Below are 14,584 nucleotides of genomic sequence, written 5' to 3' on the forward strand. Positions count from 1 at the left end.
CAAGGCATATAAATGGTAAAATGCTTTATTTATCCTTTTGAAAAACACTGTTCACCACCACCTGTTGTAACACTAAACAGTTATAGTCACCTCCCCATGCTCTGATGATTCATTTGGACAGCACAATATTCTGGAAGTTCTACAGACCAGCAACCCACCCCCCACAATTAGTTTTTATCAGACATCTAATCTAAGAAAGCAGGTCAGCCCCGAATAACCTCCACTTTCTACAGCAGCCTACTTGAGAGCTCCATTGCTATAATGACTGGTCTCTTCATACTTCTCCCTGCTCTGCACAGGCAGAGAGCCAGGTGCATCCTTTTGAGGAGCAGACATGACACTCAAAATTGCCAGTCGCTGATTGGCTTTCAGCTGCTTAGAGAGACAAGATACCTAAAAATACAAATGGTATTATGCATGAATTCTGTGACAAATATATTAATAGGTGGTCTCACAATTGTACATAAAACTATAATTGACAGATCAAATTCTGCATTTTCACAGATGCAGAGAGATGAGATCCTTAAGTAGGAGTCTGATGCTATTAAAGAAACTAGCTGAAGCTTGGAAGGTTTTAAGATGCATATATTTATCTGTACTGCCCAGATATCATCATGACTTCCATTCAGAAATTCACTGCAAAATGGCTTCTCCAAGTTTACTTTATCATGCAAAAATAGACTTAATACTTCATTCTGATCACACCACAGTAAACATGGAACAAGGCTTTGAACATTTATAAGGAATAACCAATAATTTACCTAGCATGTATCAAGGACTTTTAAAATGTCAACAAAACAAGATCTTAATTGTGGAAAATGTCAACAGCTTTTACAATACATCACGTAATAAGTACCTTTGCTGTCAATAAATCGGCAAGAATTAGGCATTATTCTAGCAAAGTAACAATTGCCTTTACTCTTCACCTGTTCACTCCCTCGCATTGGCATCCAAGGAGTGTGCAGCGCTGCATACCTGGAATATGCCATTGTCCTCGCAAGCCCATAAGAAAAGTTAGGTTGATAGTCAACCTAAGGCTGATAAGTGGTTCAAAGTTACTAAGTAAATTTTAGTTCTCTATGAGTTTTGAAATAGGCCTTACTGGTCCTCCTCCAATACTCAATTCACTAGTAATAACTGAACTCCTGCAACCTGGTCCCAAGCCAAGCCAGCCTTCATCCACTACCAGGACAAAGAGCTAATGAAGCTTGAAGTTTGGGTGATATAAAGTATTTTGAATTACTACAGTTATGGACCTGTGCATCTGGACTGGCCTAGTAACTAGTCATTGCTTGTGGTTTCTATGGTGTGGAGGAAGAGAAGGATCGTTTCTGCCACTGGACACAATTTGAATCACCTCTTCTCCATCCTAAATCGTGATTAAGAGAAATTGGTATTGTTGATGATTTTATATGTTAAATATCAACCAATCCTTGCACTTTTTTACTCAGTTTTATCATGAAAAGTATTAGCTATTAGACATGTAGGGTTACATTAAATTAAGTACCTGGCATCTTATGGTGTGACCTTGCTAAAAGACATGGGAAGGGAAGGGAAGGCTTACACAATGAGTAAGTCTAGTCTTATTTGTCAAGTCTGGACAACTGGGTAGCCAGCAGTTTTCCTGCAGTACCACCAGCAAAGGGAAAGCTATCTTGGTACAAGTTTTATTCCCTTCCTGAGAATAACGACTTGCAGAATAAGGAAAGAGGGTCTAAGGCCAGGAAAGCAAAGGAAGAAGCAGGAAATAAAAAAGCAATCCAACCAATAACTCACTAAGACCTACTGACTAGCACTCCTGTCAAGACAAAGAGCTGGAGATCTGAAAAGAAGGCAATTATCAACATATAGCACAGTCTGAATGGTGGAGTAGCTTAGCCAACCACAATACTGAGCAGAATAAGTGTGGAGGGGCACTAGATTCAGGACCAACAGACCATAAAAGCCTGAGATTTAAGGAATGGATGATTCTCCAACACTTGCTTTGGGGCACAGCTACTGCACCATCACTGTTGAGAGCAACTGTGCAACTTTGGCATACCTGTGTAACTTTGCTGCCTTCTACAGTCTAGAAACAGTGTTAGAATTCCAGTTGGTTAGACAAGTGGCACAAGGTTTGCGGCTAAGCTTTTCAAGGAGCCATACTGATATAGGACCATCTCTGGCTACTTTGTTCCTGCTATTGGGAGTGTACAACAGAAATACAGAAATTAATTATTCCGCATTAGGAATAGCCACAGCAGGAGGTCTTCAATTGCTTAGAAATGGCAGGAAACAAGTGCCAAAGAGGGAATCAATCCAAAATCCACAGGTTCCTTGTATACCTTTCAGTTTCCATAACTACAGTTCCAATTTTGTTTTTTGCCTCTCATCTATTCACAAGAGTACCTTAAAATTCACACACACACACACACACCTGTGGCATTTCTAAGAAAAAGCACACACAAAAAAACAAAACAGTTTGGAAATTTGGTTCTATCACCCCAAACCAATTTGAGATTCTTCTACCGATAACAATGTACATTGTACATTACATATATATTTCATCAATATAGTACTTAGAACGTTATGTTAATCAGATCATGTTATATATCACACAAAAATATACATGAGAGACTCACATCCAAAACCATGTGGTAACCCATATAGAGAGGGCAGCAGTCAAGTTCCTTTCAGCCTTCTAAACACCAAGAAAATGGTAACACATGTTCCAGAAATGGCACTTTCCTAGCATGCTAGGACTGGAAACCCAGTTGATTTGCTACATCTTGGAAGTTAACCTTAAAAATTAAAGTGCTCTTCAAAATGTTGGCATCTAAAGTCTTCCTGATGTGAGACGACTACAAGAGGAGTCTGTTGCCACTACGCATAATGCAGCAGTGCAAACATGACTACTATCCACTGCCATTATTAGATAGCTTCAAATCAGTAGTGCATCGCACCCCCTACCTCTAGTGTACATTCAAGAGTTTTTGTTTCATTTAACAATGTTGGTGGCGGATCTGGGCGCTTTGTCTGCACAATCTTCTGTTTGGGATTTTTCATTTCGTCTTCCTCTTCTGTTTCACTTTCGCACACATGGACAACAACACTGGGGGTAGACTCTGTTCCTGCATGAAGCTCGTATTTTTCCCCTAGACAATATGACAGATCGCAGCATTATTATTCTAGCATGATAAACAGCACATTTACACATTCAAATGCAAAGTAATAATTCTACACATTTTGAATTGTTTTCTTCAGGGGCAAGAAACAGTTTTGTTACAGTAATTGACTTTAAAAAATTATCTCTTTATCCTAATAGATTCTATGGTGGTATATTATATTGTAAAATATAATACTGCTAAGCAGAACCAAAACAACAAAAACCAATTTACAATGCTTAGGAAAATAAATTGTCTTGGTGCTGAAGAGACTGTAGAGTTGGCAACAGCTGAACTTCTTTAGGGTGAGTATTCTGGTACTAAAGTGCTTACATAGATAAGGTCCACTTATGTATAACATTCCTCACCAATTGAAGGTATTCAACAAAGATTTTAATCCATAGGCAGGATGTATTTGGGTGTCAAGCCATTTACAGCTTTAAAAGGTAAGTGCAAGCACTCTGAATGGGGCGTGGAAACAAATGGACAACCAGATAATTCTTTAAGAATTGTTATAATATGGGTCTACCCAGGCAGAAGTTTATCTGCCTCATTCTGAAATTATTGATGGTTTTGAGTTGCTTTCAAAGTGAGTCCCACATATTAGGTTAATTTGACCAAGAGTTTATCAGAACGCTGGAGCCAAATTATGCCTGTCCAGAAATACTTGGTAAATCACTCAAAGTTAGTAAGTAAAAGGTACTCTGGGTCTCCAGTGACAGTGCTAGTTCAAGGAACACCCCCAAAAACTCACACCTGGTTTTTTGTTTAAAGAACGGCTGCAACTCAATCCAGCTGAACAGATTCTCCAGCCACAAGAATCACCCACCCTCAATTCCTCATTGTGTCAGGATTCATCCTCAGTTTATTAGCCTTCATCTAGCCAATTACCCAGTCAACAGTACATCAGCTGCACAGCCTCACCTGTCTGACAAGGCAAAAAGAGCTGGTACCATTGATTCCTCTGATACTATACTCCGAAGCCTTCAATGGCCAAACCCAGAGTCTTTGTAGAGATGTTAAAGCCCATGTGGAAATAAAATGAAACCAGCAGGATCCCATGACAAAAATGCCATCATATCAAGCTTATTTTCTGAAAGATTGGAGGGCAACCACCACATCATCATGATGACATACTGTGGCTGATGGTAGCAAACAGATTAGATCTGTAGCTTTGCTTTTTTTAACCAAGTTTTGAGATTGCATTTTCACAGTATGTTACAGATCTTTAATATACTAAAGTAAGGCAGAAACATCAAGGTATTTGCAAAATGGGAGTTATTTTTTCAATATAAGTGACAGAGTTCCTGGCTAGAATTCAATAAAAATGGTTAAAGATATGTGTATCACAGTAAATCCAAACCTAGAAATAGACATCTGTAAGTAGTTGTAGATCAATGATAAAAACAGAGATTTTAAAAATAAACTAACTGATTCAGGACTAATACTATCGTCTTGAAGAAGTTTTAATTCCGTGTTTTCTTTTCATAGAAATTCAAAAGCAAATATGGTAAGTCAATAAATCTATTAAAAGGTAGAAAATCATAATGAGGCTTTTAATGAAGCATCAGACTTACCAAAAATAAGTTTCTAGCTCTTTACACTGCATAAGAAATCAAGAGCACAACTGGAGTGAAATTTCACTCCAAAAAATATACTAGTTCACTTGTGCCCAGAACTTCCTCCATCTATCCATCCATCCATCCATCCATCCATCCATCCATCCAGAGAGCCTTTCTGGCTAATGGGGTGGGATATAGCTCTAATAAATAAATACCCAATATTTTCCTTCATCACATTATATTGCATTTCTGTACCACCCATAGCTGAAGCTCTCTGGATGGTTCACAACATTTTAAAGTTACCCATCCAGATTTCAACCAGGCCCAACCTTGCTTAGCTTTCAAGATTAGGCAAGAGCAGGCACTTTAGACTATACAGATGCTACATTAGTCTGATTCAAACATAAAGGAAAAAAACCCTTCAGCATCTGCCAACACTACTACCATAGAGGAAGAATCTCTTCAAACTGTGGAAGGTGCAATTTATACAAGTCATTCCAACTGCAAAACTGGAATTTCTTCTTTGTGGAATTCTGACTAAAATTTTACACTTGTTTTTTTCCATATGCAGTCTCTTCTCACGGCTGTGCAAGTAAGTCCACAAAGTTTACTAGCCGACCCACTCACCAACCCATGTCAATCATTTGTGGCCCCAAAAGAAAGCAAGTCAATCTTTTAAAGTTTCCTTGCCTTGCCTGGAGGGGATTCTTACCACAGACATGGAATTTACAAGGCACTTTTACTAACACAGATGTGGAAACAGAAAGGCAGAAAGAAAACATACCAGGGCCCAATTTTGAAACAGCACAGAGCAAGTCATAGTTTATCATGGGAGTGGCATCTTCACTTTGCTTCCATCCTACTGGTGGGGATGCAGGTGGTGATATTAGGAACTGTTTAACAGGTTGTGGGGGCAAGAGGTAAGATTTATCTCCCACTTCACCGGGTGTCTGAACCTGAAAGAACAAATATACTCAGAACAGTAAGAAAAGTAGCACAACAATCTTCACATGTCAGATTGTTCTTATGTGTCTTTCTGGTTTTGTAATCAGTACAACTGCAGAACTTGGGAAATTTGTTTCACTGACTGAAGATACCTGATTACTAAATGCATAGTTGCTTCCCTAATTAGCTGTTTTAGTTTAAACACTGACCATGCAAGACAGTTAAGAACACATTAACTGAACTCTAATAAAATGTCTACTGTAAGTGCAGAACAGTTAAACATTCCTATCTCATTCATTCTTTCAACTGGCTGGGTCATTTTGTAGCCAGATAACATGCTGAAGGTTACCCAATGAATCAATGGCTGAGGAAGGATTTGATCCCCAGCTCGTACCCAATGCTATAAATACATCCAGAACTGTGTGTATGCCGTGATTCTGTGAGAGCACGGAATCTTGTACCTGAATGCAAACCTGCCATTTTATTAAAAGAAAAAAAGTTTCTCTCTCTGAAAGTGTATGGCTAATGCTTGCTGAAATTGAAAAGATTGGGGAAGACTGAAGAAGAAAGCCAATGATGGTAGGAGGGGAGATGTCTGACCCCTCTCCATGGTTACCAAAGTCAAAATAAGATTATGCAGAAGAATAAGCAAAAATGGAATTGTGAAAAGTGAGAGGAATTATATAAATTGATTGCATCTGTAAAGTAAACACTGTCTGTGAAGACTTTTGCCACTGTCTTTAAGGTGCCACAAGGCTTGGTGGTGGTTGTTTTTGCAGCAACAGACTAACATGGCTTATACTTCTGATAATTTATATATGTTACAGAAATAAGTTATTTTAATATTTACTCAATACTGAGCTTTGTGCAAAGGTAGAGATTTTCATTTATTCATTAGCATGAAGTACATGCAGCCCTGACACAGTCGTGTAGGACATCTGCAAGGAACATACTGACTTATATACATCAATGGAAAGCTCACAGAGCCTCAAGGTTACCAACTATTCTGGTTGCATTCAATAAAGCATTAAAGCATTCAATAGCAATAACAGGGTGGATCTGATTTACCGTATTTTTCGCTCTATAAGACGCACCTGACCATAAGACGCACCTAGTTTTTAGAGAAGGGATCCATGGAAAGCTTCCTGATAATCACAGGCACATTCCCCATCACTTCTCCATGGGCTTCATTAAAAGACAGGTTGCCATTTGAAAACACACACCGACCTGTGATTAACAGCTCTCACCTGCGCCGGAGGAGGGGGGTGGAGCAGGGCACGCCAAGTGCATGCTGGCCAGGTGTGGTGCAGCCGGGCCGGCAGCATGCTGGCGATGGTCTTCCGGGCAGCGCAGCGGTGGCAGGTCTTCCCGGGCGGTGGGGGTGAGCAGTCCGTCTCTCTGTGCGGCCGGTGGGTTAAAGCCCGCAGCTCCTCCTCCTCCGCACCGCTCCCCCTGAGCGACACAGCTCTCACCTGCACCGGAGGGGGCGGGTGGAGCAGCGCGCGCCGAGTGCGTGCCGGCCAGGTGGTGCCACGTGGTACAGGCGGGCCGGCAGCGTCCCGGGCATCGGGCACGCACACATTCGCTCTATAAGACGCACAGACATTTCCCCTTACTTTTGAGGGGGAAAAAAGTGTGTCTTATAGAGCGAAAAATACGGTAAATCACTAGTCAGTAAGACTAGATTTAAATCATGGTTTTCTACATAATTTGCACACATGCCTGCTACACATAGGTAGAAGAACTTCATTAAAATACTCCCAGACTGTGCCTTTTACAGCCCGCTGTCATTACAGGTTTTCTCCTCCAGGGATTGATTTTGCATACATAGATTTGCAAAGGGAACAGTGGGATTAAGGTCTTTTTGTCAATGCTGTATGTTTATTTTATAATGTTTTTGCTGTGGAGAAGAGGCATGCAATCTCTGCAGACACACATTCACAGTTTTGACAACTGTGATACTATCTGTGATAGTATCTTCTAGATAGAAACACTTCCTAATAATCTTACCGAAACCTCTCGAAGAGCATGACATTTTGAATGAATAGAATTCATTTACAAAAACATTTAAGCATTGTATCAATATACAGCCTCATGATACATAGTTGAAAACTAATTATGCAGAAATAACTAATCCTTATTTCATGAGTAACCTTTGGGCTATCATGTAACTTAAATAGAAAACTTTCTTTGGAAAGATTTTTCTTCAAAAAACATTTACTAAAAAAAATCACTGATTTTGTGATATAAAGCATACAGTTTCTAAGCCCATCTTTGTATTGCTGGAGTACAAGCAACCAACTAGGCCCCTTTTTTATTACCAATGTCTTAAAAGTTCTACTTCAAAAATAAATAACTGATTCACAAAGATTAATACAGGAAAGCATGAGCCCTAATACAAGCTGCTTTATTCCTTGGTTGTATGGACACCAGCCAAGATTTAATTTTAGCAGAACATCAGGATATGAATCTCAATAATCAACAACTTACCTGGGCAAAATACAGCTTCAACTTTTTCCCATTGAAGTCTGTTTCATGCAGTTCTATTCGTGCTCTTGCTGCTGCTTCTGGATTGCTAAAGTTTATCCTTACTCTTCTAAAGCTTTTAAATAGCTGGAATGTAGCATGATCATCATAGACTGAGAAAAGCGCTTCAAATCTTTCCTAAGGGTAGAAAGATATTTTTTTCCTGTTAAGCTTCCTTGAAGCTTACTACTGCAAGCTACCACTGCAAAAACCTGTGAGCTTTTGTTCTTTAGTTGATCTTTACCACAACTGTACTGCACATCAGCAGAAAAACACAGCAAACAGAATCAAGTTCACATGAATATTAGTTTCTTCTTGCTTTTAAACAATGACATACATAAAATGGCATATTATACAATGATCACAGGGCCCTCTAGTGGCTATTATCAATATTTCAGGATAAAGTCTGTCAATTGGCACATGACAATCAATGTCGCATGACAGAGCACACTCCAAATAACTGTACCATTCACTTTTAAATGCATTTCCAAGTGAATTACCCTTTTGCTGAATAAAAGTAAAAATGTTGTGTGAACATGGGTGGCAGGGGATGTGCAACAGTCCAACATCCCTTCCATAACCCAGTAACAAACTATGGGTTTTGCACAATTCCAGCCACCCATGTTCACACAACATGACAAGCTGTAGCCAGGTGGCAGATACAGAAATTCCACTCAGCCATAGCATTTGTGGTTCAATCATGCAAACACGGTCAGTGACTTTTTAAAAAGGTAATTTGGTGATGACATGGATCCATTAAGAATTAAAAAAAAAACATTCAAACTCATGACTCAAAATTACAAAACTGGACTATGCTGACCACACTGGATTTACACTTGTGGCAAAGGCACATAGCAACTTCCTTGTTTTTACTCCTAACAAGCGTAAAAATTATGTCCTAGTAACATTCATCTTTCCTACCCAGTCATCAGGCCTGGGTCACATAGTACTTTCCATGTAAAAGGAAAAGGAATGTACAGCACTTTCCATGTGCAGTGGATGCAGAACTGAGTAAGAACTTACACCCTCATTCATCCAATAAAACACAACCAGCCAATAGGTGTGGCGGTTAGAGTGGAGGAGCCCACTTGGCCATAAAGCAAATGACTTTGGGTGAGTCACAAATTCTCAGCCAAACCTACCCCACAGGGCTGTTGTAAATATAAAATCAAGGCATGTAACTTTCATGAGTTCCTCACAACAGTGAAAAAGGTGGGGATTTTTTTTTTAAAGTTGAAAGTTTAGTTGTATTTCTGCTGCATTCTTCATGCATAAAATCTACGTATTCATGAGGCAACTGGATATTCGAGGCAAGTACATTTTAGAGACTGCAGAACTTGCCACAGTTGAGATCTGCTATGCTATGTGGTTGGCTCACAAACAGGCTACTTGAGTCTCTACCCAGTCCTGACTACTTTCATCTTACTCAAGATACTAAGTACTCTCAAGTAGGGCTAAACATAAAACTTCTAGAAAAGCTGCAGGGATGTGGCATTAATACTTCCACTAACATCAGCAGATGTAGCTGGTTATTGTTAGCAATGTTATGCTGTCATCTCTATCTAGGTTAACATGGAATTTGTCCCTGCCTTTGTAAAGTCTGAATACAGTTAGCAATGTAACAGAAAGCTATTACCAACACATCACACATACAGATCTTAAGTTCTACTAGTGAGCTCTGAATGTCACCCATCCTCAACAGATGGAACTATTTTGATCAGAAAAATGGTACAGGAGAAAGGGATAAACTAGGGACGGGCATCCTGATATAGTCCAAATCATTTGGAGTATAACTCCTCTAGCCAACATAGTTAATGGCCAGGGATTCTGGGAATTGTAGGCCAGAATATCTCAAGCTACCAGTTTGCCTGCCCTTGCTTGAACTATTTAACTATTCACCCTTGCCTGCATTTTCATATAAGATGCTGAATTTTCCACACAGCACACAATGTGGCCCTGAGAAGAGAAAGTTATTTAAAGCCATGCATCTCCTTCCCCATCCCCAGATAGATGTAGCTTATTTTGAAAAGATCAAATTGCTGGTGGACCCAGAAACGTGAACTGCAGGGGCCACAATTTATCTTTTCTTCCTGTATGTGTAAGCAGATATATCATCCAAGTGGACAGAGTTTACACCATGGAAGCATGAGCTGGTTTCACCAGGAGCTGAAGTATTCTTTGGTTAAGGATTTGGTGATTTGCTCCAGAAAAGAAGAAGCCACAACCCTACAAGAAGTGCAGTAAGCAAACTTATGCAGAGCCAGACCATGCACTGAGGTAACTGGCATGGACTGACAGTAGCTCTCCAGAATTTCTGGCTCTACCTGCAGATGACAGGAATTGACCTTGTATGCCAAGCATCTCCTTTACTACTGAGCTAGGGCCTCTTTTCACAATGATTAGTCAAAAGGCAATAGTCAAAAGTTCAGCTTAATCCAGGGCAGAAATATCCCAGAATGACATGACCTTTCCAACCAATAAAATGTAATTCCATCTGGAAAGATACTTGAAAATCTAGTTTTGTAAGCTCTATTTTTTATACTCGTTCTTCTAATCAGTTTCAACAGCCTATGTAGAACTATGTTGATCAGGAATGGTGAGCCTTTTTCAAACCACGGATGTTATCCAAAGGCAAAAAGGTAACAGTAAAATAGCAAAAATGCCAGCATATTTTAGATCAAAGCTCTTACTGCCAGACATTAGGGCTCAGGAGAGACTTCTTAAACTTTAAGAATAGGAAAAGAATGCCAAAGCAAGGAAACCACCACATGATTTGTGGTCAGATAAAAGGGACAAGGCTAGCAGGAAACCTTGATTTGTCCAGTGGGTCTGAGGTTGCCCAACCCTGATATGGGACTTAAGGAAAACCTTATCAAAATGCAAAAAGGTCCATCTGCTGATGCACTGTATTCAATGGCTAAATGGTTTCTTTATAGTGCACTATATCATTAGAGTTTTAAACAAAGCAACACACTAGAAATATGCATGCTAAAAACAGGTATTAGATTACCTCACCTCCATTGAGAGTAAACCTGTAAAGAAAAGATCTAGCAAGAACATACCTCACCATACCCTCAGCACAGGAACAAGCACACTTTAGCTTGATGTATTCCAGCACTGCCCATCCAAGCAGCAACAGGAATGTTATTCTAACAGCTATTACATAATTCCCCCTCCTCTATCCAAAAGCTGTTAAGTACGCTGATTTAAAAATTGTATATGTATCTGATTTATGATAGCATATTGCCAGCTCCTTTCCTAGGGAGCAGAGAGATGCTTTCTCCATTCTCTTTGTGTATTTTTGACTCAGGAATTTCAACATACACCTATTAAGAGATGCTAGCTTCCACTACCTGGTATTCACCAGGTGTGTTAGAATACAACTCTCAGTGTTTCCCATTAGCCAGGCCAGCTAGATACTGAGCTCTGCAGACAAACACATCTGGAGGGCACCAGGTTGGGGATGTCATGGATATGCCCTTGCTGGAACCACTGAGGCAAGAAAGTTCTCATTTGTGAGTGCCTAGGGCTACTGAGTACCAAACATAAACATCTTCTTTCTCCATTAACCTCCTTTCAGCCTTAGTATTCTGGCATAGAAGGACCCCCAAGGTCAGGGGGTGGGAGGTGCGAATGGTGTGCTGAGAGAAATGCTTGCAATAAAAGAAAAATATGCAGTGTAGCATGCAGCACTACATCATCTCCAGTCACATTTGCTTGAAATGACCTTGTGCAAAGGAGGCATGGTTTCGTTAAGTCACCATGTTTTTCAGGACGTTGGGAAATGAACATGCAGAGGCAGCCAAATGAATAGATCAGGCTTATGGGATAACATATCAGGCAGTTACTGAGATGAGATAATAAGGATTATAGGAAACAAGACCAAAATAATCATACCAGGTTATTTTTGCAGTGAAACATTCCTGGGATGGGTCCCTGCCTCTTATTGCTTTACGCAGTGAGCCAGAAACAACAACTGCACAGGACTTGACTAGAAAGCAAATGAGCTCTAGGAAGAATACAAGGCAGGAAGAGATAAGTATTTCCATGATAGGGTCATACCAGCATGTGTCAGTATTATTACAGAAAGTTGGAAACCTCTGGCAATGACTGATTTATTTAAGAAAGGGATAGAAAGTGTCAAATTGGAGACACCTACTCCAAAACTGAATTTCCATTTATTTTTGATCAAAACATTTTCCTCATAATTAACCATTAAAAGGAAGCTAAATAAAAATTGTGTCCAACATCAGAACAATTAAATAAGACACAAGAAAAGCTATTTTCAGTTGGTACAAATGGTTTTAACAATTCATTTCTATTTCTACAGACAGTGGTTGAGCATCCTAGCTTCAAAACTACTGGCACAATGAATCTATTTGGATTTTTATCCTACTCATAGAAACACAGAAACAGAACGTGTCAGAAGGAGCCTCCCGGGTCATCTAGTCTGACCCAAGGCTCCAGCTGGCTCCACTCACAACATGCCCACCATGTGCATGTCTAGCCTATCCTTGAACACCCTCACCAATGGGGCCTCAACCACCTCCTGTGGAAGCCCATTCCATACCTTCAGATTCCTAACTGTCAGGAAGTACTTCCTGGCATCCAAATTGAACCTTGGTTCCTTGTGCTTTGCTCCATTGAAGCACGTCCTGCCCTCCTCTTCAGGGGAGAACAGGGCTCTACCCACCTCCGTGTGACACCCCCTCACATACCTATATGTCACCAACAGATCCCCTCAGAGTCTCCTCTTCTCCAGGCTGAAAAGACCCAGTGCCCTCAGTCTCGCCTCATACCCCATCCCCTGCAAACCGGCCACCAACCTTGTGGCCCTTTGCTGCACTGACTCCAACCTGGCTATATCCTTCCTGTAATGAGGGGCCCAAAACTGAACACAATACTCCAGTTGTGGGCACCCCAGAGTCGTATAGAGTGGTAGTAATACCTCTCTCGATCTAGAAGCCATGCTTCTGGCTATGCAACCAAGGGTGGCGTTCATCCTCTTGACCGTTGCGTCACACTGCTGACTCATGTTTAGCCTGCAGTCAACCAGCACCCTGAGGTCCCTTTCACAAGTGCTGCTCTCCAGACACTTGTCCCCTAACCTGTACTTATTACACCCATTCCTATGCCCCAAGTGGAAAACCATGCACTTAACCACACTGAATGCCATCCTGTTGTCTCCTGCCCGATATCAGAAGTTCTAAGTGGATTACAACATTCAAGAAATCAAAATTATTCAAATATCCAGTGCCTCACTTCAACTTCTCTACCCAGTCCTATCCCAGTGAGCTCACGGTTTGAGATTCCCCTTCCTGTTCCTAATCCAGAAACAGAACTACTAAGTAAATCCTTCATTTATAAATATTCAAGCCCCATTATACCACAGTGTGAAACGTCACCGTTTTGACACTGAGGTTTCAAACTTTAGGGAGGCCTTCTCCGATATGATAGGGTACACAGTAAATTGCACCCACTGCTCCACTTTCCTAGTTACTAGCATTTTAACCCTGTCAAGAGCATCTGAGTAAAAATCCCTTCAACTTCATACTACATGCTTTAATTTCTCTAGCCCCAGATCATGTTTCCCTTTACCACATGAATGAGGAAGGGGTCAGAACTCACCTGAATTAGTTCTTTCATATTTCTCAATATCATATTTAAGTTTCTAGATTTAAGTTTCTCACAATGTAATCCTCTGCATGTCTACTCAGATAAATTCCTCTGAAATCAATGGGATTTACTTTTACGTAAATGTGTATAAGACTGCAGTCTAAGAGACTAAGTGTTCTTAAAATATTTACATGAAATAAGACAAATACCAGTAATACCTAAGAAAAGAACAATGCAGCAGAAACACCTGGTTTATCACAGAAATTAAGAAAAATGGGCATTTATTTAGAATTCAATATCGTTACCTTATGTAACGGGATATATGTTTTATCTGTGCCATATGGTGAATAATTGTTTCAGTCAGCATAACTACAGACTTGTCATTTGCATAAACTATTCTCCATCACAAACACAATTCAAGTTTAGGCATAATGTTTCATCAAACTATGGTTTGTTGGAGAGGAAATAAACATGCATGCCCCCTCTCCCCTTCTCTTCTGGCTGCAAATGAGACTACCTGGTTTGTTAAATTAGGTCCCCAACTGGGAAACTGTGGCTTAAATGCTTTCTATAAACCATGCAAAGAAGATGGCAGAAGGGGCGTGCTGGGGGGGGGGGGGGGAGAGCCCTCAAACTTGTACTGTCACCAACAAATGATAGTTTGATTGACCAGGAATCCTGTATCTGACCCCAACAAATATCCACACTGCTAAATGAACTCCGGACAGCATGAATTCCAGGCTACAGGGAAAGTGTCAAGAGACAGCGAGAAGGCTCATTTTGTTTGATACT

The 14,584-nt window shown here is 40.3% G+C and overlaps 1 protein-coding gene across 7 annotated transcripts in view; it reads right to left on the minus strand.

Annotated features, from left to right (window-relative positions):
• Positions 1 to 9: 9 nt before the first annotated feature.
• RCAN3 (RCAN family member 3) overlaps positions 10 to 14,584 on the minus strand; it is a 30,571-nt gene continuing 15,996 nt past the window's right edge. For all 7 annotated transcript variants that reach the window (XM_044418841.1, XM_044418839.1, XM_044418837.1 and 4 more), the window contains 3 exons: positions 8,141 to 8,314; positions 5,490 to 5,661; positions 10 to 3,134 (listed from right to left, as the gene is read on the minus strand). In XM_044418841.1, the coding sequence (XP_044274776.1) occupies positions 2,926 to 3,134; positions 5,490 to 5,661; positions 8,141 to 8,314 (555 nt within the window). In that variant the 3' untranslated portion in view covers positions 10 to 2,925. The remainder of the gene's footprint in view (positions 3,135 to 5,489; positions 5,662 to 8,140; positions 8,315 to 14,584) is intronic.

The sequence above is a fragment of the Varanus komodoensis genome, unplaced genomic scaffold, assembly GCF_004798865.1.
Source record: "Varanus komodoensis strain SLA01 unplaced genomic scaffold, ASM479886v1 scaffold93, whole genome shotgun sequence".
In the NCBI taxonomy this organism is placed as follows: Eukaryota; Metazoa; Chordata; class Lepidosauria; order Squamata; family Varanidae; genus Varanus; species Varanus komodoensis.